Genomic DNA, 25,612 nt, shown 5'->3' with positions numbered 1-25,612 from the left:
GGGGGCGAGGTCGCCCAGGGCCCTGTGGGCTCCGGGAGGCGCGTTGGGTGAAATAAAGACATCTCCGCCGAAATCACCTTGTTCTCACATCCTGAGTCCATACACACCTGACCTATCCAACTGCTGACTGCAAGATAATGAATAAATAAAGACATTTCGGGCGTATGCCCTGATCTTCAGATGGAGTTTTTCTCCCCCAAAATAAGCCTTACTCTTTTACAAACGTGCACAATGCTGTTACAATTATTGGAAAAATAAAATAAATAAATTTTAAAAAGGGACCCTTCTTTACCATTGCAGCCTTCTGAAGGTTTAGTATATCTGCCCTACACCCATCCCGTTTGAGACTAGGAGGAGGACTTATGTATAAAGATGAGGTGCTTTGAGGGAGAGCAGAGTCAAGAACCACAGAGTTCCTGTGGCTGTAAGCCTTTACTGCCATAAAATCCTTTCTAATGCCTGTTTCCATCAATTTGGGTGCCAAAGAAGTCAGCGTGTGTCAGGCAGCAGGAGCGTGTGAGGGAGCCCATTCTGTCAAGTAAAACAAGGTTTTCTTCAAAAAAATGCAAGATGCTGGAGTGTGTATTTTCAGCAGTAATTCTTTTCACACAGGAACTGGCAGGTTTTTTACTGTTGATACAGTGACAGTGACAATTTTAATCATTTTGCGCTTCCAGCTTCCAAACTCAGTCACAGATCTCAGATGCAAAGATTGCTTGCTGTGTTATTGCCCTCTGAAGAATACAAATGTGAAAATGAACCAAGTAACTAATTTCAGTATCTTCTTCTACACTTATCATTCTCTTCTGATGTCTCTTCATGTGTTTTAGTAAACTTTTTTTTTTTTTTTTTTTTTTTTCCCAAAAAATGCACTTAACAGTAAAGTGCGTATCAAAAGTACTTGAAATGAATATTCCAGTCTTGCAAATAAATACAAGTATTCACAGGAGAATGAGGACACGTTTGCACTTAAATCCTATTAACAGTGTTTCTGGAGATTGCTCATATGAGAGATGAGCAGCTATAGACTATATACTAACAGCAGACAAGAAAATTGGGTATTTTTTATTTTCATTTATTTATTTTTTAGGGTATAACTAAGTATCCATTTGTAAAAATCCTTAGTCATCAACTTTCAATATATATTTTTAAAATATAATATTATTAACTACAACAAAGTTATGTGGTTGTTACCGTACCTATGGGTAGTCTGGCTTCATGAAGGCAGTCTGACACCTCTCAACTACTTCATTACCTTCGTTGTGTTGGGGACTCCTGGCAACTTGGTGAAAAATGAGTTGTTACAATATTTGTTTAGAAATGTCAGCAAGAATACTATGATGATAACTAGAACTAGATGCATAAAAATCTTACCAATGACAATTGAGAAACTGTGAAATAAAGGTAGTATTTTTTTTTTTTACAGTATTTACAACATGTAAATCGGAGACAATTATTGAAATGCAGCACCAAATTTCATTGTGTCCTTTTTGTCAAGATTGCTTTTATTGTAAATGAAAATGTCATGATTGCTTTTATAAAATTTTTCAAGAAACTATGGACTACAGGATTTTTTTTTTTTTTTCTGAATACTTTCTCCTGGGTACTAGGTAGAAAACAAAATTCTTCCAGCATTACTTTGCACAAAATGACCAATCGAAAATGAAAACGGAGGAGGGAACCAGAAGGAAAAAAAAAACAAACAACCAAATCACCACTCCTATACTTCACAGAATCCTAAAATTAAATGATGGCAATTAGGGGAATTGACCTGGAACCTCATGTGGACAATACAGTAAACACATACTGGCTTAACATACAACTGTAATTAAAATATTAAATAAAAAACAAGATGTCAGGATGCGCGAGGAATGGGATGAGGAGTAATACAGAAAAATAAAACCCGCATGTGTCAGCTGGGTGGTGCATTCACCTACATGCTTGTTGTGTATGTCACACCTCCGTCCCTGAACAAGGATGCTGAAGGTCAATGAGCTCTAAGGAAAGCCAGCAAAAACAACTTCTGGGGGCATAGAAATGCTCCTGTGTGACGAGTGGAAAGTTTGAAATTGTTTGGTTGTCTCAGGAAACCAATAAGCAGGACACGATGAAAAGGAAAAACAAACAAACAAACAAACAAACACAAAAAAGGTTCTTTTATTTTTCTTTGTAGCGCAGAGTTCAGTTAAATTACAAAGTGGTATGTTTAAAGCCGGTAAGAAGATAATCCCCCCACGTACATTAATAAATTAATTTCCTCATAATACCAATGAAGTCAGGGACAAGACTGATAAAGGAACTGGACATTTGTATTGACAGGAATTATAGACAGCTACGGGTTATCGCAAATGTTTTTTGAAAGAGAATAGAGATGTCATTCATGGGTGTCTAAGGGCAAATCTTCTGATCACTCTGATCAGTCTGAGGATCTGATTAACCCTTCTCAACACTCATAACCTAATCAACACTCATGTAATCTTTTACAGCAGCCAGTACCGAAATCAGGATACCCAAGGCAGAGCCTATGCTTGCAGTGGCGGGTTAAACCTGGTTGCAATTGTCCCCCAGCACCAAGACCAACAGGATGCGGACCATGCCCCATCATAGCCCAGGTGCTTGGTCTCTGAAGGTGGGTGAGCTCCACTGGGCTCCACTCAGTGGCCAGGAACGAATGGAGAGAAAGCCAGTTGGCTCAGGGCAAGCATTTTTAGGGGTCTTTCTAGAAGGTTACCTCTACAGGCATTCGGTGTCAGCATGAGCTCAGGCACTGCTCAGTGGACTTAATGCAGACAAAGCCAGAAAGACCAGAAGTGTGCCTGTTTTGATGCAGGTATGTTTCCTCCTCCTTAAAGATCCTATGCTCCAGTATTTTTGCCTGCTTAGGCAATGGTTCCAGGTCTTTCATTCACATTCCCACTACTTCTTTGAGGCCACGTCCAACCGAGAGAGATTATTGTTTCCACATCCACCCTAAATGTATGCAGAGGCTTCTCTCCACCCCGGCAATGCTCTTACAGTAGCACTTTTCATCCGCCCAGCACATGATGGGCTTGAAAGTCCTGTTATACATGGTACAGGATGCAAGCTGGTGATGATACAGCAGAAGCTAAACTGTTTGATGTTTAAATTGCAGGCATCGAAGTCAGACGAAAGAGCACCTGGCTGGCCAGCATTAACTTTTCTGAACTAGGTGGGAAAAGAAGCTAGATGTAATCAATCTATTCTCTGGTCATTATTTGACTGTTACATTGGGTCATTTCTCCTCAGGAAGGAGAAGATAGAAACAGTAGCTTTATCTGGCTCTAAAACCTCCTCATTTGAGCATGGAAACCATTGCTTAAGAGAACAAATAAATAAAAGTACTTGTAGAATTAGGGTTTGGTGCATGCATACAATTTAAAGAACCCCCCCACAACATTATTTTTTTATAGCATCATATATCAAAGCAGGCATCGGATCTTTACTCCTTTAATTTTATATATAAAACCCTTAACTAATTATGTTTTTCTTTTGGCTTTCCCTACTTTGCCAGGACCTCTTGCATGGAAAAAAAGCAACCTTCCTGCCCATGTAGTTTCGGATTAAGTACACTTCCTAAGTATATCTGGAAAGGTTTGTCATAGCCTCATGAATCCCTGAATTAGCACATGAAAACGTTCACAATCTGTCCCATAATGAAAACCATGCTTTTATGAAATGAAGCAAGTGATTCATTCTTCAAGCGAATTTTTGCAGGGTGCTGTCTCGTTAAAAATGACAGAGTGACAAACTAATGACAATTATTTTAGTTGCTCCTCCTCTTGCAGTGGTATTTAGTTAGAAGTAACAGCTGAAAAGTACATTATGAGTTTCGGAGTATATTTAGACATACTAGTAGATTTGTCTTTGCATTTACATATATATATATTTATATATATGAAGACCAAGCACTAAATGAATAAACTGAGAAGAAAATGAACACATGCAAGTCTTACAGTGTTTTACAGGAGTTGCCATTTTCTATATTGAAGTAATGAACTCCAATATAACACAAAGAATATGCAGCAGGAAATTCATTTGCCATGTTGTTAAAAAATAAAATAAAAATCAACAACAGTGATCTGAAAATATCCCAATATTTAAAACAAAGGAAAAAAAATAGCATTGAAAAGGAGTAGCTCAGAACAAAAATGTACTAGTGGCTAACATCATTTTATTCTATGCTACAGAACAATTATTGTTATAGAGGTATTAGTCAACATTTACTGAGACACAAGGTTTCAGGCCATACAAGACTGGACATTCCTCAAGACAGAAGTCTTAAAGACGCAGAAGCAGGGTGTCCCTGTGTGCCATAAGATGAGCCGGTGGGGAAAAAGACTGATATGGTTGAACAGGGAACTTTTGCTGAGTCTCCAGAAGAAAAAGAGAGCTTTTGTCTGGTGAAAGAAGGGGCAGGCAACTCGGGGAGAGTACAAGGAAGTTGCCAGCATATGCAGGGAAAAAGTCAGAAAGGCCGAAGTCCAGTATGAGCTCAACCTGGTCGCTGTGGTAAAAAGACAACAAAGATGTTTTTACAAATATATTAACAGTAAGAGGAGGACCAAGGAGAATATCCATCCTTTACTGGATGCGGTGGGGAACATGACTGCTGAGGATAAGGAAAAGGCTGAAGTTATTAATGCCTTTTTTGCATCTGTCTTTGCATCTGGCACTAGTCAGACCACTTATCCTCAGGGTACTCAGCCTCCCGAGCTGGGAGTCTGGAACAGAGACCAGAATAAATGCCCCAAGGTTCAGGTGGAAACAGAAACCTGCTGCTCCACTGGGACTGTCACAAGCCCACGAGGCCAGATGGGATCCACCTGATGGTGCTGAGAGAGCAGTCATGGTCATCCAGAGAGGTCCCAGATGACTGGAGGTGACGCCCATCTGTAAGAAGGGTTGTAAGGAGGACCCGGGGATCTACAGGCCTGTCAGCCTGACCTTGGTACCAGGAAAGGTGATGGAACAGGTCATCTTGAATGCAATCACACAGCATGGGACAACCAGGGAATCGAGACCAGTCAGCATGGGTTCATGAAGGGCAAATTCTGCCTGACCAACCTCATCTTCTTCTATGACCAGATGACCTGCCTGGTAGATGAGGGAAAGGCAATTGATGTAGCCTACCTAGACTTCAGCAAGGCCTTTGACACAGTCTCCCGCAGTATTCTCCTGGAGAAGCTGGCAGCCCATGGCTTGGACAGGTACATGCATTGCCAGGTTAAAAACTGGCTGGATGGCCAGGCCCAGAAGGAGGTGGTGAACAGAGTGAAAAACTGCTGGCGATGGGTCATCAGTGGTGTTCCCCAGGGACTGGTGATGGGGCCCATCCTCTTTAATATCTTTACTGATGACTTGGACAAGGGAATTGAGTGCACCCTCGGTAAGTTTGCAGACAACACCATGTTGGGGGGAAGTGTGGATCTGTCAGAGGGTAGAAAGGCCCTGCGGAGGGACCTGAACTGGACGTCTCAATGGGCAGAGGCCAATGGGATGAGGTTCAACATGGCTAAGTGCTGGGTCCTGTGCTTTGGCCACAATGACCCCACGCAGTGCTACAGGCTTGGGGCAGAGTGGAGAAGCAAGGTCTGGGGAGCTGGGGGTCAGCCACTTCTCACAGGTAACTAGTGATAGAACTAGAGGGAATGGCCTCAAGCTGTGCCAGGGGATGCTCAGGTTGGAAATGAGGAGACATTTCTTCGCAGAAGGAGCAGTCAGGCACTGGGACGGGTTGCCCAGGGGGGTGGTGGCGGCATCACCGTCCCTGGGGGCGTTCAAGGAAAGGTTGGACGTGGTGCTTAGGGACATGGTTCAGTGGGTGACACTGGTGGTAGGGGGATGGTTGGACCAGGTGATCTTGGAGGGCTTTTCCAATGTTAATGATTCTATAACACATCTGTCTTCTAAACTTTTCCTGAATTGAAACCCAGACCATTATCAGTGTCGAACTCCAGCTATAATTCTACAACTAGACTCCAGACCCAGAGCCTAGTGTAGCTGCTATTGCTTCTCTGCGCACTGCTAAGTAACCATATGCACTTCATCCTCCTTTATGTAATAGCTATTGCAAAGTAAAAGTCAATAATATTTGAGTACCCAACAGTTCAAGGATGCATCTCACAGTCACATGAAAGGGGTGATTAAAGAACAACCCTGCACTTAGTGCTATTCTTTAAATGTGCAGGGTTAAAACTGACCAACTGTGCTGTACTACATACATAGCTCCACCAAACAAAGAGGAAGATAATCAAACAGCAAAGAAAAAAACTAGTTTTGTGTTCCAAATGAAGTTGCAAATTAAGAAGCTTAGTTTACTGACACAATTCATGAAATAATAACAAAATTAAAGCTAACTGAAGCTTTAAAAGAACAGCTACAAACATCTGAGTAAAGTCATACATTTCACTACACTTTTTATTTCAAACATTTACAGTCTTTTAGTTTCTTCTAAACAAAACTTGTTAATATAGATTTTTTGCTTTTCCTTAATGTTTTAAACCTCTACATTTTCCATTACATTGTCTCTATAATTTAGTATTTTATATATATAATATATAAAGTGCATTTTAGCATCTATTCACTTCCAGTGCTTGGAATGTTGTTGTTAAAAAAAAGCAGCATATTTGCTTATTAAATATGTTATGACACATTTAGGCTACAAAGGCCTACAAAATACACTATGAAAATGAAGAGGTCTTTCTGTGTTCACCTTCTTGTCACATGCAATTAAAACTGATAGACAATTGTAACACTGAACTAAATAAAAGGTATGGAACAGTCCTGAAGACCGTATGGGGTTACCAAAATCTTATTTCAGCTTTCCAGGTTAAAACCAGATACAGAGATTTGAAAATATTAAGATGATTTTTGATAAGACTTTAAATATCAGAGCTCAGCAAAGTTAAGCCTTGCTACATTATTGCCTTTTCAAATGCAGAGCTACTTAGTGTTTTTTTTTTTTTTTTTTTTTTAAAACTTGCTTTTCATGCGACTTGTTAAGCTAAAGCACTGTATGTAGCAATAATCTTTTATGAAATACTGAATTTTATACCTATAACAATTATATAGGCTATGCTTACATGACAAGAAAGACGACGCTTGATGTATAAACTCCATGCAAATAAACAAGTCATGAATTTGAAAACATCAGTAATGATCAGGCTGGTTTTCAAGAAGCTCACACCTTTGAAGGAAGATACTGAGCTCTGAGTCATCCAGGGAAAACTTGCCAGTATCAGAACAGAACAACCTGGCTTTTCTAAGTCATATCAGGTGTCACGTCAAAATGTGTAGCAGTCATCCTCATGCCTCCAGCTTAAATCTGTGAGCAATTTTATTTGTCAAAATGTAAGAGTAAGCATTAAGCTTTGAATAGTCTAATTTTAGTGAGGATGATGGATTTAACATTTGTGGCCTTTAATTCCAGATGTAAACAGCTCTTAAAGCACCCCTTACTTACTCCATGATTATTTTCCATCTGTTAACTAGGCGGGAAAGTGGGCCTTAAAGGTGAAAAACACTATCAAAATAAATTGTGCTTCAGATGATTTGTAGTTGAGAAAATGCATAGCAATAGCAAAACTAATTTTGGAAGCTGAATATATACATGTTTGAGATAATTTTTCATGAGAAATACAGAAGAGCTTCCTGTCCAAGCTGCTAACCGAAACAATTTTAAATAGTATTTTCTTACAGTAAATAGCAGTTAAAACTATTTAGCTCGTTTTGATTCCCATAGAATGAACATCGAGTGAATAATTACAGCTATAATCTTTTCAAGTCTCTTTCCAAAAGTTTTCTGTAGAATTATGTCATTAAGACAGAGCTTTCTGCACATAACATGGCTATAATTCAATTGTACTTAATGGCTCCTACTTCATTTTACCCATTTGCCTTCATACTTAGGACTTTGTGAATGCTTTGCCATGGTTTGTAAAATTGATGACAGAACATTAAGTTTTCATTTATATACATAAAGAAACTGACTTAACGATAAAACTATAGGAAAAACCCATACACCTAATGAGGATAAAAAAAAAATCTTTAAAAGAATTTTTTTATTTAAATTCCACATCTTAGACACTGTGACAAAGTATAGTTTTGAAAACTGCATTAATTCTGAAACTTTTGTCCCTTACCATGCCCTCCCTCCAAATGAATGAGCCAATTTTATACATATCTACAGTATTTAATAAAGATATCCAAACCAGCCAAAGTTCTACATAAATGTTTCAGCACTTAAAAAGAAACATTTAATTTCTTCTCACTCGGCAAAATTAAATGGAAACACAGCATTTATCCAAATAAAGAATGCATTAAACTGTTTTCCTCTATGGGAAAAAGCAGTATCTTAATATGATGACTTAATAAAAACAACAGGTTAACTCAAGAAGGTAGAAACTCTGTTCTTGTTTAAGTATTTGCCAGTTAATCATATCTGATCAATAATAAACCAGTACTTCTTTTGGAGTCTGAATGAATGTTTTAAACATTATAAGTTATTTGATAGGGTATTCTATACATTCTTTGGCTATATATGTTAAGGAAGTTAAATACACATGAAAGCTACTAACTACAAGTACCTTAAAATAATACACATTTACAGATTATACAGGGATCAGAGTGCAAGCACGATACAAGCATTGTTTTCAGGGACTAAGTTACAACATCCATTTTTACATCCCAAACTGAAGGCTGTAGACAATCTTAAGATTCTTAGATTTAGAAATCTCCTTGCAGAGCTTCTTCACCAGCTAAGAATGCCTCAAACTAAACTGTTGCTTCATGGACTAACGTTATCATTTTCAATTATTAGATATAACCTGCAGTGTCTGTCTTTTTTCTTTAAAAGAATGAAGAAGTTCAGAAATTGCTCATATAAAGAACAGAAATACTGGTTGTATCCCAATATGGAATTATAACAATTTTTAGATTCTTTTACGTCTTTTGAAGATCTTTAGGAAACAAAACATGAAAGCAGAAATCCATGTCAGTTTTCAGAAAAAGTTTAGGGTTATAGTGATTTTGTGAAAAATGCTTAACTTTCTTCTTGCAGCATTTCTTCTATTTCCTTATCCCAGTTTTCATCACGTTTTTCTGATTCTGTCACCACCTCATACTCTTGAAGCTCTTGTTGCAATTCCTTTTCCCAGTCAGCAGTCTCTTCTGTTAGAGAGAAATTATTTGTGAGAATAAACTTGATGACATAAAACGTTACTTATTTATACAAAATGAGATGAATTTGCACTGAGTCTCACTTATGTCCCTTGAATTTTATGGACAGCCTTCTTTAAAAACTAAAGAAACCACAAGATCAAATATTCATCTTCTGACTGACCACAGATAGGAATTAATTAATATACTAATCTGTATTCTTGTGTGCACACTATACTAAAGAAAGATAAAAAGCAAATACATAGCTTAGCTGTAAAAAGCATCCATTTGCTAACTTGTTTCCTACAGACTTTCAGTTTACTATCAATGGAATCTCCCTGCATGCTTTTAAGTCTTGGGGGGATGTGGAGGGAAGCTGTGATATTTAGAAAATGAATGAAGTTACAAAGTTTGTTGAATATACTATTAAGAAAAAGACAGGATCAAATACTGTGGATAATTTTGAAGTGAAGCAATTATTCTCCTCACTGATATTTGTAACTAGACAAGCCCATTTAATCCCAGTTGAAGGTAATCATATTTCATACTTCAGGGCAAAAAAAAGAATGAGTCAGAAGGCACTCCTGTGTTTTTAAGCTCTGTTTAATTAAATTTGCCTACGATATGTAAGAGCATGGGGGAATAAGTAGGTGTTTGATGTGTTACTTGTTGGTTAGTACTTCAGCCTAGAAGGTGGGTAATTCCACAGTCCAAGTCAGTAAGGCCAGCTGAGATTTCTTTGAACAAATTACTCATTAATGCCTTATTGAAACACTTCCATAACAAATTTAGATGCAAGTTTGGCTACACATTGGAAAAAATAGCAATTTCAAAAACCAAGGATTCAGCAACATCCATAACACAATGAAAAATAACTTCTGTAAAACATATTATGATTATCTACTTATAAAAGTGTCTTCACTGTAAATAGTTCATTGAGTATGGCCAGAGCCATGTCATTATAGATTATTTTTATGCTATTTTACATCAGTATTAGTTCTTCTGAACCACTTTATTCTTAAAAAAAAAGACTGCTTTTTTTCCTTCTCATCATTGTGAAAGCTATTTGTTGAATGTTAACCATTCCAAACACATGTAAACCTTTTGCAGCAAAGGCACCTGGCAAACTCATAGTCTGGTGCAAATACTGACTTTTTAGCTGGCATCACAAGAAGCCTGACTTCCAAATACTGTACTCTACCTACAGTAAAGAAAAAAACACATGCACGTAATGACCTATGAAAGAGAATGGTAGACAAAACAGTACTTCACCGTCACTTTCATAAAACAGCCACCTAAGAATTGTTAGTTACTTTGGACTTACACTCTTCACAGATAACATTTTGTACAAGACAGGCTGGTGGTAAGAACTACTATTATTTTCTTTTTAAATCAACCTAACTTAGAATTACTGTATTTAAGACACAGAAGTTTTACCTTCTACTACTGAAGTCTCTTCTTTCTTTTTGTCTAGCACCAGTTGTTCCATTTCTTTTCTTAGGTCTTCCTGATTCAGATTACAGGCATCAAAGGCATCACTCACAAATTCTGATACACCTGGACTTGTGGAAATCTCTTCCTCATCCTGTAATAAGATAGTGTTGTAAAAGCTTACCCCAAAAGTGGGAGGATAGAATGTCACCAATATAAACTTATTCTCATTCAAATGACTGCCTTTTAGTTACAGCCAGAAAAAAAAAAAGACAGCAAACCAAATGCATCACCCTGACAATTCTTTGTACAGTTAAGAACATTAGACATTTACTCTGAAAATGATCTGCTTTTCATCCTAGCCGCCTTTCTGCATTCTCTTAAAAACTTTAAAACTGTTTTTGTAGCATTCAGAAACAATACCAAACCCATAAATAGTTTAGAAAAGTACTTAAGACGTATACTAAAGTTTGACCATTAATTCAGTAACAGTTTTCTACACACAAATAAGATTAAGAGGAGTCTGTTCTTTAGAAATGTTTCTGGCTTAATTTAGTCCACTGCATATTATTGCCAAATGAATGCACAGTTCTGCTTCTGCCAAGAGTTTTCTCTGGCACTGATTTTACAATCCAGAAATGAACAAGGGTCATTAAGTGTCTAAGGTAAAACTTTCTGCAGTGTCAAGCAAAGCTCTTCTTGCTCTTGCAACAAAATAATGTTGCTATGGCAATGCATAATTTAGATTTCCAGCACTTAAGCTTGACACTGCTGAAGAGTTGGACAAAACATAGTACACATTTTTATGAAGGTATCCACTGTGTTTAAATAGAATGCAAACCTTCTACTCTGAACATTTTTGAAATGCTTCTCCGAAGAGTAAAAAAATCTTTATTATTATAATGTACAGGATACTAATGAAAGTATACCTCAGATAAATTATTATTTCTTCTACTGAAAATTAATACTACGGCAGAACAGCAGCAAGTTAGAACTGGACTGTCAGATATTATAATAGTTTCAACTTACTCAAAAGGATGCATAATTAACTATGAAATAACAGTTTCACGTAATAAATGCCAGATAAATATGTTTTTACCTCTTGAGATTTTATCTGAGGCTTTATTGTAACAGGTGGTGTTTTTGGCCGTATTGTTTCTAGCAAGAGAGAGAAAATCATAGATTACATGTAAATACATACAGATTTCATTTAATCAAACAGCTATTAAATATAGAAAGAAACAGAAGGAAACATCGTATTTTAAATTTTAATGAATCCTGGTGGTTAGCGGTTGAATTCATCTATAGGTGGTAAGGCATTTGCAACAAACACAAAACCTAAAGAAGGAAATTTCTGATCTTAATTAACTACGGCAAATTCAGCAAGCCACTTACTTATTATGAATCCAAAGTTAAATCACTGGAACCCCTCTGCCCCATTAAGCAATCCAAAGAACCACATAAATAGGAACAGCTGGAAATGGGGAAAAATGCTTTCTATAAAAAACTCAGATTGCATCACACGCTGCGAGATCTTTCAAGTACTAAGGTGTAGACTTCCTCAGGAAATAGAGGTACCACCTACCATGGAACTTATCAACCTTCCCTGCTTGGGTACTACTATTGACACGGGTATCAGCTCTTACATACAGCAGACTTATCTGCATGCATACCCCTAAACCCACATAAGAGCACTCCAGTGTCTCACCTTCTTTCACTCAGGCAGAAGTCACTGAAAAACAAACCCTAGGAGCTGCTGCAGATTTCCTAAAACTCACTGCACATTCTCCACGTAGCAGCATGGTACTGGGAAGACAATGGTTGTTTACAAGGAAGTACAGATCTTTTTCTTGGTAGATAAATGAACACCCCAGCTTTCTTCCTCAGATTACTAGAGGGGTAGAGGGTTAATAATAAGAGATGGCTGCAGGAACAATTAACATGCTGGACAGGTTGTAGTAGTGATGGAGTGCTTGCTTAGCAGTTTATTTGTTTAAACGTGCAAAGCAGCTGTGAGCTTGCAGCTGTGTTTATTGCAGTGTAGCCGGGTGGACCTTTCCTGCTTACTCAGTGATTTCTGAAGAGGGAATTTTTTCAGGTTTAATTTCTAAAATTAAGATCAGCTCTAATTAAAATAATTCTCTAATTGGTAGCTGTCACAGCTTATACAGCTCATCTGCTAAACGGCCACTGCTCTGTCACATCCTCTTTTCTCCTTCCCCTCCCTAGATCTTCACAGCATCTGTTCTTGTACCCAACACCATGTCCAAAGAGGCTCTGCTATTCTCAGCCGTGGGAGGCTGTGGAACACGGCACTAACACTTTGCTGCTCAATGATGAGTGCCCAAAGCACTGGGCAGGAAAGGTGCCTCAAGCTTCACCTCCTTCTCTCATGCAGAAGCAGCACAGCACTGCTGTGCTGGGCCATGCACCAGTCTAATGCGACTAACATACCATCAGCACTGTTCTGCATCTACTGGCCTGCCGTCATCTCCTCCACTGCTGATGTGCTCTCTGCCCATGTGGTAACTTAATTCCCAAGTAAATAGCTCTGCCTGAAGGAGCAGAATCTAACATTTTGTTATAGAACTTATGTGCATATAGTTTCCAGGTCAGAACATGAAAAGCTTTCAATTTTTCCTTTTTTTCTCCTTTGCATGAATCATGCTAGTTAAACTTTGTAAAAACAACATGTAAGGAGGAGACAGATGGAGATAAAATGAAGGCAATTAATTCTTTTTTGTAGATGCTGGCTTTATGAGACACTCTGAATATTAAGAAAAGTTACCAACAGGCAAGTAATTCTAGTTCTACACCCTCCCCCCCCCTCCCCCCCCAATTAGGGAATCCAACCTTCAAAAGTCATGTAAAACAACACCAACACAGATGATTCAGAGCTCCCTACACTTATGAAGTCTTGAAATCAAACAAAACATATTTACTATAGTTTAGTAAATGTATCTTTGCCATTACATAAAATATAGCCACTAGGAAGGTTAACCTATCTGCATATCAGTCTTCTGAATCATGAGAACCTTCACAGGCCAAAAGATGCTGTATATTTTTTCTCCCCTAAATGAACATGTTTTGTTTTCAGTCACAATAGTAAGTTTTACTGGAAGAGCTCTTCGTGTATAATCCAGCAACTTTCTCTAGCAATTTCTAAGCACTTGGATGACTCAAAGATGACAGTTTTGTCGTTCAGTAAGTTCAGTTGCCCTGTTTCTCCTGTAGAGTTGAGACACTTCCACCAGAACAGACATGGGTTGGCAGATTTGAATACTGAACTTTTTTTTTTTTTTTTAAATATGGTTGTAAAGGAAACCTTCAGCACTTAAATAGAAGTTTTTCTGTCATTAATTAAACTAGCCAATCAGTCACAACAGTGATAGCTTTTTTTTTCTGAAATTGGTTTACTGAAGCAGTGATATGCAGAAACAGAAATCAAAAAGCTCAGTGGTAAGGGGAAGCTTACTAATAGTAAACAGGCTTTGCAAGGAATATGCTTATCAATGATAATGAAGAAAATCTTTTGGCAGAACTAAGGTTTTCTAGTCTTTCCAAATGCAATCAAAAGGACTAAAAGGCAGTAATAAATGAAAGGATTCAATATGAAGATGTACTGCAAGGCACTACAGAAACCAGAGAAGACAGTCACCACTCTTAACAGTCTACAGTATAATCCTATCAGTTGGTGTAATGCAAAATCTGAAGGAAAAGAAATCTAAAAGGGAATCCAAAAGAAAAAAAAAAAAAAAGAACAAAATTACCACTACCAACAACAAAAACAAGCCAAACCCCCGAACTCTCAAAAAAAAAAAATAAAAAATAAAGACATCCAAGAAGAAACAAAATGATGTAAATGCATTTAGATGGCAGTTAGGTGCAAAGGTTTATGAAACAGTGAGAAACCCAGCGATTTCCTGAGTTGGATGGCACCTATGCAGAGTAACAGTAAACACAATTTGCAACAGTATGACAAAAATGGGAGCTGAATGTGGTGAGACTGTAGGAGTGCTATGACATGAACAGTTAATTAGGAAACAAGCTTAAGCACAGCCTGCACCAGAAGCTAATGACAGAAAATTTCTAGTTTGATAAAACTGTTAGTGCAGGGCACTGAAGAGCAGTTCCTTTATACAAGGAAAAAAAATAAAGTTGCAGCTTCCACAAAGCCAAATCTTGGGGGATTCTCAGTTAACATTTGGTAAGAAGTGAAAGAAGTGACTTTGTTTTCCTTTTACGTTTTCCTTCCGTCTTCCTTTTCTTTGATTTTTTTTTTAACCCAGACATCTAATTATGTGAATTTTGTCAAGAATTAACATCTCTGATGCTATTTTCTCTTTCATAGAGAGTTGACGTTTTTCACTCATCTCAATCTATCCTTCCTTTATAATTGCTGACCAGTTTATGGCTTCCTGAAGAAATGGCTTTTTGGCACATATTTTGATAAGCATAATGGTTAAAAAATGCATGAACACACAAAAAAATATTTTATGAAAAAATCAAATTCTAAACAATAATAGTTATCAACAGCATTACTATACATCTTGTCTGATTTCCAATTAATGCAATTAAGTATGGAAAAAGTATAAAAAAGGAAGAAAAACGAGATTCATGGTTTTGGGCAAGCACAATGTAAGGCACCTATGACAAGATGCTAGATTTACATCAGAATACAGAACTACATGATTGAAAATCAGAGGGTATACTTTAGTAATCATTGCTAGTAAAAAAAAAGTACAGAATTGAAGCTACTTATGCAGGTAAGATTAAAAAGAGAATGTGAATGCAATTGATCAGATGGAGTCTGTCAAATAGACAGACAGATGTAACAGACAAAACCATACAGCACAGCACAAAGGGGCAGGAGACTATCTGCTGAAACACTTGCCACAGAGGCAGGGAAGGTGACACCAAAATGCAGCACCTTCAGCAGCGTCAAAGTCAGCTGTGAGAATACAACCATGGAATAAGGACTACACTGGCACCACTCTGCTTTGTTTGTTCTAGATGGGGTCTTTGCCTGTGCTAACACACACACCCTGAACAAATCCTACGAGAAACAGAATGAGGTAAAGTGACCAAGGCATGCATACGCACACAACAAAAACAAAACAAAACAAAAAAACAATTTGCGGAAACTACAATCCTTTTGTCAAAAGTACCTTCTATGCAACATGCCAGCCCAACTCTGTAATCCCCCAATAACCTTCCCTGCAATCCAAGATTCAGCTGCCTGTATCCAAGGAACCAAGGCCCAGGTGAGTAACCTTGGCTCAGATTGTGTAGAAAGTTACCAAGTTGAGAAAAAAAGCTGTGAGAAAGTCTGTAAAAAGTTAAGAAAGGTGACATTAGAAGTAGCATTACAAAGATGGGATCATTAGCAGTGTAAAGACTAGAGAGGAAAATTATCAATATGCAAAGATATATCTGAAAGGGGGGGAAAGGATTCAGCTTGACACTGATCAGCTGGTTGTCAGTCAGGCTGGCAGTGTTATCAGAACATCAGCACCAGTGGATTTGATGATTTTTATTTATTTTTGATCTGGGGATATGCAAATCTGTTCCAAGGTACAGCAAAGGCTTTATCCTCCTGCCCCAATGCCTATTCCACCTGTAAAAATTCCTTGGAGGTGATGAATGTACCTAGCTTTGGCTATTATTTTATGAGCTACTAGATATCTTTTGCATCTTAGCCAGTAACTTCTTCACACTCTTAAGCTGTACATATTCCTGCTTGAAGAATTGGTTTGCATACAGGTAAAGATGCTCAGTGACTCAGAAGAAGGTCAGTAAGAATATGTTGCACAAACTGATCAGCACAACTGAAGAAACATATGCTAAGGAGGCTTTTTTTATCTCAAGGTTGAATCTTGGATAACCTTACGTAATGATCTTCCTCCATTTCTATAATACACTGCATGCCTTTCCATCTCCTATGTGCCTCTGCCACCACAGTAATTTTACCCCAATATCACTAACTTACTTCTGTTTGACCTGAGGCCTAAGCAAAACAACATGTGCTGAGACAACTGAGAGCAAAGGGCATGCTGGGTTGGCTAGGACCTGTTATCTGTCAGGTGAACCAAAGGTACCTGGGACTTCTAACAGGTCAAAAGAGCACACCAGAAACCACTGGTGGTGGAGAGCAGAGTACAAGATTTCATCTCTTGAGAGTTGCAGTCTTCTGGCAAAGTTGGCTGAAATTGCAAAACTGGTTAAAAGCACTGGGAGCCCCCTCCCCCCTTCTAACAAACAGAAGGAGTATGATGAGAAAAGTCCTAACTTCATAGAAAATCAAAGATAAGAATTCTGTCACCTGATGTATACAGTCAGTAGGCATGACTTTAACTTAATAAACTGTGCCAAAACTAATTTCTTCCACACCTGTCAGTTGACTATCCTCTTCTCTGCCTTTGTTCTCCTCTTTTTTTTCTACTGCTTGCTGTTGAGCAGCAAGTGCGGTGAGCTGTGCAGACTGTTTAATTAGGGACACTCTGTAGAAATAATTTCTCCAGAATACCTCCTCCTTTACACTAGAGAGAGAGAAACAGATATTGATTACTACATTTGGAAATATGTTTGCTTTCACCATCTAGCAATGAACAAAAAACAAATATGCAGAGGAAAGGGATAAACAGAGTTGCCTCCTGTAAAAACTTAGAAATTTGTGATATAAGCAATTAAAAAAAATCCATCATTATAAAAATTCTTGATCTCTTCCACAACAGTTACATTGTCTGTTCAAAACCAGTTTCCCTTGCTTGCAATACTACTGTTTTGTATTCTTTTGTCATTTCTCCAAGGGGCCTATGACTATCTGTAATCATCTCTTTGGGAGATCAATTACACCTTTGGATATGAAGTTCTTTGTTGCTGCATTTACCTTTGTTTGGGAAAAATGTTTTCAAATATTTACTAGACTAGACGTAAAAAAAGAGACTTCTTCTAAACTAAAAACAAGGGATCCTTAGTAGTTCCGAATTTGTAAGATTTCTGTTCTTTCCTTTAATTGCTGAACTGCAATGCACATGCAATATCCCATGTATTTGAAACTCGCAGATATAAAATGCGTAAAGAGGAAGTACAGAAAAGATTGAAGGAAGCAGAAAAAAAAGGAGTAAGTTAGGAATATTTACAGATACATTAAAAGTACTGCGTTAAAGTTACCAGCAAAAGTTACTTACTGTTTAGGGACGAGATCAAACCTCATCCTATTGAGGAGCTGATCTTCTTGTAACATCACCATCGCAACAGGGTACATTTGATCAAAGTCAAAATTAAACTGAACACCTGCTGGAGGATCCCTTAGAAAGTTTCGTTTATCCTTTGAAGAACATGAGATAGTTGTTAACTAATATCAGAAAAAGGTTATTGCATTTCACATACCCCACCACCAAATCCCACTTCTAACATAATTCTATTATAGCACAAAGCTGTAAAGCTTTTTTATAAAAATGAAAAATCATACTGTTGATCTACTTTGACTCAAGTTAATGCTGAAATAAATCCTGCTTACTTCGCCCAAGATCAATACTGTGACACACATTTAAAAAAAGTATTTTGAAAATAAATAATTTAACAAATGTCAGACAAACTTGCTTTGGAAAAACAAAAGCAGTTTTAATCTTTCCAACAAGATAAAAATCAGATAAATACTTACCGCTGATAAGGCCAGTATTTGTTGTTGAATTGTCTCTTCTTCATTGCTGTCTACCCAGGGAGGAACTGCTGCTTCTGTTATTGAAAGAAAAAAATATTTTCATTTGTACTACTTTAAAAAAACAAAAGTCACAAAAATAAGCAGACTTGCATCAGCAAGTTAGTTCATTGTTCCTTTTTCCTGAAAAAAGCCTGAGGCATAAGACATCCATAAGATCACTCTAGGCCTGGATCTTTGCTTTTCAGAGGTAAATAAAAACTTGAAAAAGTTGCCAATTTCTGTAACTATAAAACAAAAACTGTGGAGGTTTCTTCAGTGTCAGAGTTTATTGCCTCTTTGTTTAACTACTGAAGTAAAGCTGTATAACTGGGTAAGCTGCCTGCAAATAGAAATTTCTAGATTTACTTTAAACATGTAAACTTTGCCTAAATTAAAATTTCAAAATACTTATTAGCATATTAATTTTCTGATAACCAGAGGACACCAATTCTTCACCTATGGAGAAAAAAATTATAGATTTATAACAAATTACAATGAATTATACATTGAAAAAACATACTGCAGCTAACCTGATTTACATATTTACAAGAACGTTTCCAGAGTAATTCTGTAGAATTACACAGAAAATAAACTATTCTAGATGTATAAAAATCTATTAATCTCTTCACTGCTGATGCAAATTCAGCTTGCGGAAATGCTATAATTCATCTGAACGAGTTAACACAACTCTTGTGCACTGAACTATCTATGCCTACTTGCCTATTCACTTGATATAAGCAAACTTTTACCCACATGGATTCATGTGCTAATGTGAATGCTAATCCTTTAGGTCATGCTAATCCATTAGGCCATCTCTCTCTCGGTCTCCCCTTTCTTGTCAATGTAGCCACCCAGTTTTATGAAACTTATAGGAATATTTCATCAGATTCCAAAGTTTACTCACAGATACAAGATTACCCATAAAGCCACTAATTATTCAAACAGTAACAAATTATTATATCCAGGTAACACATTAAGTGAGATATAACCCAAACGATGAAGCATAAAGTAGAAAAAAGCACCTATTTTAAAGTCTCAGATAGATCCACTTGTCTTAATAGTGCATGGGTGGATAACTCATAGGATTTAGATCACAGATAATTACAGAGCAAAAGAGTTATGGGAAAGCAAAAGAGCAATTATGCCTTTAATGTAAGCAGAGCAACTACTCCTACGGTGACTCATTAATATTACAGTGCAACCCCTAACCCGTGTTTTTCATTATGAAAACGTGACGCCATTGCCAAAACTCAGAAGAAAGGTAATCAGCATGACTGTTTTCAATAAATACACAGGCTTAAAATTCAAAACAACTGTAAGGCAGCAGCTTTGCTAGCACACTGATCTTTCAGTTGATTTCAAAAGTTTAATTTAATTAAAAAGCCAAATCTAAACTTAGTAGTTAATGCAACAACTACATCACTTAACATCATGTTCCTATCCCACTGAATATATTGAAGTTCTGCCATATAAATGTTTCATTAAACAGAGAGATCTGATGGATTAGGTCTGGACATAGCTCAATTACCCAGCCCCCAGAAAAATATAGTTTATGCAGTACCGTGTATTATTCAAAATAGTGTACGTTACCTGATTTTTTTGTTTGCTGTTCTTGGACAAACTTCTTTTGTTCCTTCTGAAAGTCTCCAATAATTGTCTAAAATAAAAATTAGGGAACCACAATAAATAAATTCACTTCCTTTGTTTCATGTCTGTTCAGATAATGCTTTCAAATGCATTTCAGTAACATATTTTCATATCTCTTTTCTCAGGCCCTTTCTGTAAGTTAAAGACTTTTTGTTGCAGTCATACATTCTACTTTACTCAAAAATTGAATTTTGCCTTTAAACTAAATGAACTCGTTCAAAAATTATATTTATAACTTTATTAAGTTCAGGGGACAAAGATCACAACAGAAAATCCTAGTGTATGGACTTAATCTGAACATCAGCATACTATGCATACCCTTACCTCCTTACATATCAGACAGACAGACTGTTTAGATTTATTTAAGCATGTTTTCAGAAAGACTAAGAACTTAAAGATACCCTTGGTCTTACAGAAAGATTCAAGACTCAACTAAGAAATATATCCATTGCAATAAATCAGACTTACAAAATTGTTAAGTATGACTTTCAGAAGGTGTGCTTTGCTGAAATCAAATAATTTCTCCACCTATGTTGACAAACTTTCATCACAAAATTATGTTCAGAAATATCCTATATAGAAATTAACATTGAAAAATATGGAATGGTCATGGAAGAGTTATACACTTGATGTAAAACACCACATTGTGCCTTTTACAGCAAAAGTTTTAGATTTAGAATCATAGAATCATTTAGGCTGGAAAAGACCTCTAACATACCTGGTCTAACCTTTAACCTAGCACAGACAAGTCCACCATGTCCCTAAGCAAGCCCCACGTCCCTAAGCTCTACATACACACATTTTTTGAAGACCTGCAGGGATGGTGACTCAACTGCTTCCCTGGGCAGCCTGTTCCAATACTTCACAACCTTTTCAGTAATGATTTTTTTCCTAGTAACCAACCTAAACTTCCCCTGGTGCAAACGTGAGGCCATTTAAAACAAATTTCATAGACAGGAATGCCATAACCTATGTAACAATGCCAATGTTGTTCTGTACTTGAAAGCACAGGCAAAAAAGAAAAGGAATGTTGCTGGAAGTTAGAAGTGAATACTTAAACTTATTGTAAGACATTTTAAGATATAAATTTTAAGCAGTAATCAAACGGATCAATCATTGTGGGTGCTGCTAGGTATAGGTATAAGTTACCTGAATTTTATCATTTACAGAATAAAATAATTTATACAGTTAAGAGAAAAGGTTTAGAATGCTATAGAAGCTATAATCCTATTTCTCCCATATGTAAGCTTTTACGTCAAAATACAGACTTTACATTACCTGAAGTACAGAGAAAAGAAAATTAAACTTTAGGCATAAGAAACTGTCACAAAGTACCTACAGCATATTTTGAGTGCTACTGCTTGCGTAATAAATGATCTAAGAAGCATGTGTGTAATAAATGAACCTTCTTAGTCTATTTTTCCTTTTTTTTCCCCAGCATCATTAAAATTATATCATAACAGAAATTTAGAAGTGTATTTTGATGATTAATTTGGAAAAAGACAAACATTTATTACAACAAAAAATGAATCTGACTGTATTAAAAAAAAAAAAAAAAAAAGGGGGAATTCTTTAGTTTCTGGGAAGGGGTGTCTGAGAATAGCAGGAGGATGGGGCTGGCTGAATCTCCTGTGCCTGGCACTCCTGGATGCACGGTCCCACTACAACTGGCTTAGTTTTGGCCAGTTCCCTTCCAAGCTACCTTTGCTCTACAAAAACACTTGCTGCAGAATTAAAGCAATTGGAGCCTACAGCCAAGAAATGGGAGGGCAAGAGATGAATGGCAGGGTGAGGGAAAAGAACAGGACCATAGCAAGGTATTTCATTAGCTCACTGGGTCTTATGAAAACATACCTGTATAGCTCTAGGCCCTTACTACACAATATCCACACAGCTGACCTCATTCTGAATCTTGCTACAAAGACATTTATGAAACATGCTATAGCATTTTCCTCCTGCCACTTAACTGGAAAAAGAAAAACAACTACACATCTCCCAACTCTAATGTCTCTAATTCTTCCAGCCTTTTCCCCTATTTCATCACTTATTGTTTTCTGCTGTTCTTTCTTATTTACATCCTGAAGGAAGTAAACACAGGTGCAGCACCTAGTAAAGCAGAGTTGACTTTTTTTTTTTTTGCACACCTATCCCCTGAATGAACATTTCAGTCACATCATTTACCATGACAGGAGATACCTGTAATTGAAATACGCAGTTCCTAAAACCAGCGTAAAGAAATGTTACCCCATGCTGGATTTACTACACATTACCACAACAGTATGCAAGCAAATCTTTCAGATCAAGTATCGAGAAATAAAATACCTTATCAATGATACTGTCGATTTTTCCTTCTTCTACAGACTTCTTTATGGTCTGTGCTGTTTCAGCAACGGATTCAGATATCTTTTTTGTGGCAGCAGTGGCGAAATTGAAGAGGTAACCTTTCACAGATGAGAAGAACAAGAACTGAGAAAAGGTATCTTTACATCCAGTTCTCATACTAAAATCACATTTCTAGGTATTAATTTGGATACCTACTTGAAGTCTTCTTCCAAAATCATTTAACCTAGCTCTGACCTCCAAAGAACTGCTAAAATCCTATTTTTATCCCATTCTAGTTCACACGTTCTCTAGCGACAATGATCAAACCATGTTTGATCAAAATTTTTTTGTAAAACAAATTGTTATACTTGAATGTTGATTACCAAATCAAACACTCCCAATAGCTCTCGATACACTGCTTTCCAATCAATATTCTGAAACAATAGCTTTCATAATTTCACTTCAGCATTTGAGACCTTAAGCAATGAAGTAACTAGCAACAGTATTAAAACAATTATATGTTTTAGAATATCAACATGCACAATAAAGTCTGATGAAGTGAGACAAGTAAATGCATGAAAAAGTCTTGGTAACTAACACTTGACATTCCTTCACAATTCTTAAGACTGAAGCTTGCTCTTGCTGCTTGCCCTTTTCTGTTTCCCACTGTGGTGTTCTTCTAGCTCCATTAGAAACAGTGTGACAATGTTTATTTTTCTAAGTATGTTCAGTGGGAGAACAGCAACAACAATTACTTTAAAAACTGTAACTAGCATTTTTTTTTTATATGGGCAGTGCTGAAGGGAAGAAAGGTGGCAGGGAAGGAACGATGTAGCACAGGCAGCAGCCTTGTATTGTCAGCTTCCAATTAAAGGAGTCAGAACAAAGACAAGCAGCAAGAGGTCTACCAGCAACCTTCAGAAAGATTAAATAGCAGTTTATTGACAGAGGATCTTAAAAACAACATTGACACTGTTTATTTCTCAGATAATTACATGATGTCACAAACAATTTATTACGATTAATCAGATCTATTATTACTGTAATATCACTGCTACGGTATTTACAATGCCAGTAAGTGCCATAGTAAATAATATAATTCTAGGGTTAGGAGGAGGGAAGAAGTAATCATGGACCTAAATTGCATGGTAGCTACCGAAGTTACATTTGAGGCATTAGTAAGAACACAAAGCACGTGGGACAAAAAGGATCTTTCAGTTATCCTGGAACTGACCTGCACTTTTATACATGGGGCTTTCAAAACCAAACAACACTTCTGTTTAAAAGAAACAAATGAAAAAACACCTTTGTTTTCACAAAAATTCAAGTTCCTTATCAGTTAGAAATGTAACAAATAACCTTACCATGTGAAAACAAATATTGTTTTAATGCATGGTTGCTCACCACCGGTAGAATGAATTACTTTGGAACATTCACGTCACTTTCTGGAAAGCTGACTGTTGTTCTCTGAAGCACAGGAAACATTCTCTCTTCATGATACCACCGAATTAATACTGAAAAACGGAGATGCCCAGCCAGCCCTTAAGCCAGCCAGTTTTTTCATACACAACTTCCTTCTGTAAGGCACAGACTGCTGGCAACCAAACTTCCTCCAACTACTCGCCTTTATCTTTGCTACCTGTTACCAGGCTTTACATCCCATCATGCGCTTCGTAAAACAAACACCTATCTTCTACCCTTGATGCAGAGAGAAGTACAGTATCCCTCTTGGGACAGTAGAGGAAGCAGCCGCCTACTGGATAGTTTCCTCCTGACAAGCTTTTATTGGTTATTTGATGCATCCAGGAAAGCTTCCTTTGCAATGCAATTGTTTTAAGCGCAAAGGACTCTGAAACAATTGCTGCCTGGCAACTTTTTGTTAGTGTTGAGCAAAGTGCTTTTGGCCAGTCCTGAAAACAGTCTGAAGAGTAATTTTTTTTTTTTTTCCTTTCCATTAAGGATGGATATTCTTCCAATGCCAAGGCACTTATAAAACCCCTGTACGAGGTGGTACTTAACCTTGGAATGGAATTAGTGGTGGAAAAACACTTTGACTTTCAAATGAAAGAGAAAGTTTCGGTTCCTCTTACAAATCTATGCCTGTATTAAGAATACATACCTAACAATATTTTTATTATTAATTTGGAATAACAATTTCTCCTAGCCTAACGACATAATAAGCACAAAAAAAAAAAAAAAGAACAAATATAAGGCTTCAGTTTTAGCAGTAGAATACTTTTTAAGTGCTAAGGGAGTCTTACAACTACCTTGGTCATTACTTATGCAAATATTTCTACGGTTATCACGTGTTACAGTAGTGACGTCCAAGTTCTTACAAAAGGACCTTTCCATGACAGACTTTTCTGGTGTCACAGGGAACATATGCACGGCTCTATTTACCAAAGTTTCTTTATCAGAACAAATTATAGGATGGACGTTTTTTATCCATAACACTCAATACTTATTCTTCTTAAAATTCAAAGTATTTTTCCCTCCTGGATGATCAGAGAGGACAGCAGATTAAGACTTATTTACAACCACCACCGGACAAGCATCTGACCAAAGTACACGGGTAACTTGCTGCGTTTCAGCAACGCAAGACAAGCACATTAAAGCAACTCCTCAGACTAATGCCACAGAAGATCAGGACACCAGTGGGAACCCCCTTGCCTGCAGAGCTGTGTTTTGGAGGCATTTTAGTTAAGAATCTACAACCGCAGCGCAGAATCCTCGCCTACAGCCCTACCTCGCTAGGGATAAGCTCCCCAAAATCATCAAAAAGGCATTATTTTCCTAGAAACGTTGACAAAAACCCATGTGCACCACCGCTCCTGCAGAAACAGCAGGACCAGCGGCTAAGCAGGCCGCGTGCGGGCACCGGGTGTGGCGGGGCGGCGTGTGGGGGTTTTACCACTCGGACACTCACTGCCGAGTCCCTTGGCCTGGCTGAGGAGCGCCTCCGAGTCCGCCCGCTCCCGGCTCCGCGCGGCTTCATCTTCATCCTCCTCCTCCTCCTCCCGCTCCTTCTTCTGCTCCTCCTCCTCCTCAGCGGGGCCGCCGCCCTCCTCGGCCGGCAGCAGCCGCTTCTCCTCAGCCGCCGGCTCCAGCCCCAGCCAACTGCCCAGCCCCCGCAACATGGCGGCCGGCCGCTGAACGGCGGTTAACGACAGTTAACGGCAGCACCCCACCATCCAACGGCCGACCCCCCTCGGGCTCCTTCCGCGTACGTCACTTCCGCGTGGGCGTGGCCTGTGGGCGTGGCCTGGAGGCGGGGCGGGGCGGGGCTCACAAGCCCGGCTACGCCCCCCCCGCCCCCCCTCAAATTTCACG

At 37.8% G+C, this 25,612-nt stretch overlaps 1 protein-coding gene across 1 annotated transcript; it reads right to left on the bottom strand.

Annotated features, from left to right (window-relative positions):
• Positions 1 to 2,141: 2,141 nt before the first annotated feature.
• SYAP1 (synapse associated protein 1) lies at positions 2,142 to 25,470 on the bottom strand. The gene is made up of 9 exons (XM_082766006.1): positions 25,209 to 25,470; positions 22,283 to 22,401; positions 19,904 to 19,970; positions 18,275 to 18,348; positions 17,799 to 17,938; positions 16,999 to 17,147; positions 11,708 to 11,766; positions 10,615 to 10,762; positions 2,142 to 9,189 (listed from the first exon to the last, which is right to left on the bottom strand). Exons 1-9 carry the CDS (start codon positions 25,417 to 25,419, stop codon positions 9,062 to 9,064), a joined length of 1,095 nt encoding a protein of 364 aa, XP_082622132.1. The 5' UTR covers positions 25,420 to 25,470; the 3' UTR covers positions 2,142 to 9,061.
• Positions 25,471 to 25,612: the final 142 nt, after the last annotated feature.

This window comes from Aythya marila (genome assembly GCF_965140915.1).
Source record: "Aythya marila genome assembly, chromosome: 1".
NCBI lineage: Eukaryota > Metazoa > Chordata > Aves > Anseriformes > Anatidae > Aythya > Aythya marila.
The sequence above is the reverse complement of the archived record's forward strand: the minus strand, read 5'-3'. Positions and strand labels throughout refer to the sequence as shown.

What these genes read in the sequence shown, in the direction of transcription:
- SYAP1 (XM_082766006.1), bottom strand. Translation starts at nt 25,419, where the DNA reads ATGTTGCGGGGGCTGGGCAGTTGGCTGGGGCTGGAGCCGGCGGCTGAG. An exon ending in AAATACTGGCCTTATCAGCG is followed by an intron (nt 17,939 to 18,274) that starts GTAAGTATTTAT and finishes TGTTCTTCAAAG; the next exon opens with GATAAACGAAACTTTCTAAG. An exon ending in CTCAGATAAAATCTCAAGAG is followed by an intron (nt 10,763 to 11,707) that starts GTAAAAACATAT and finishes ATCTTATTACAG; the next exon opens with GATGAGGAAGAGATTTCCAC.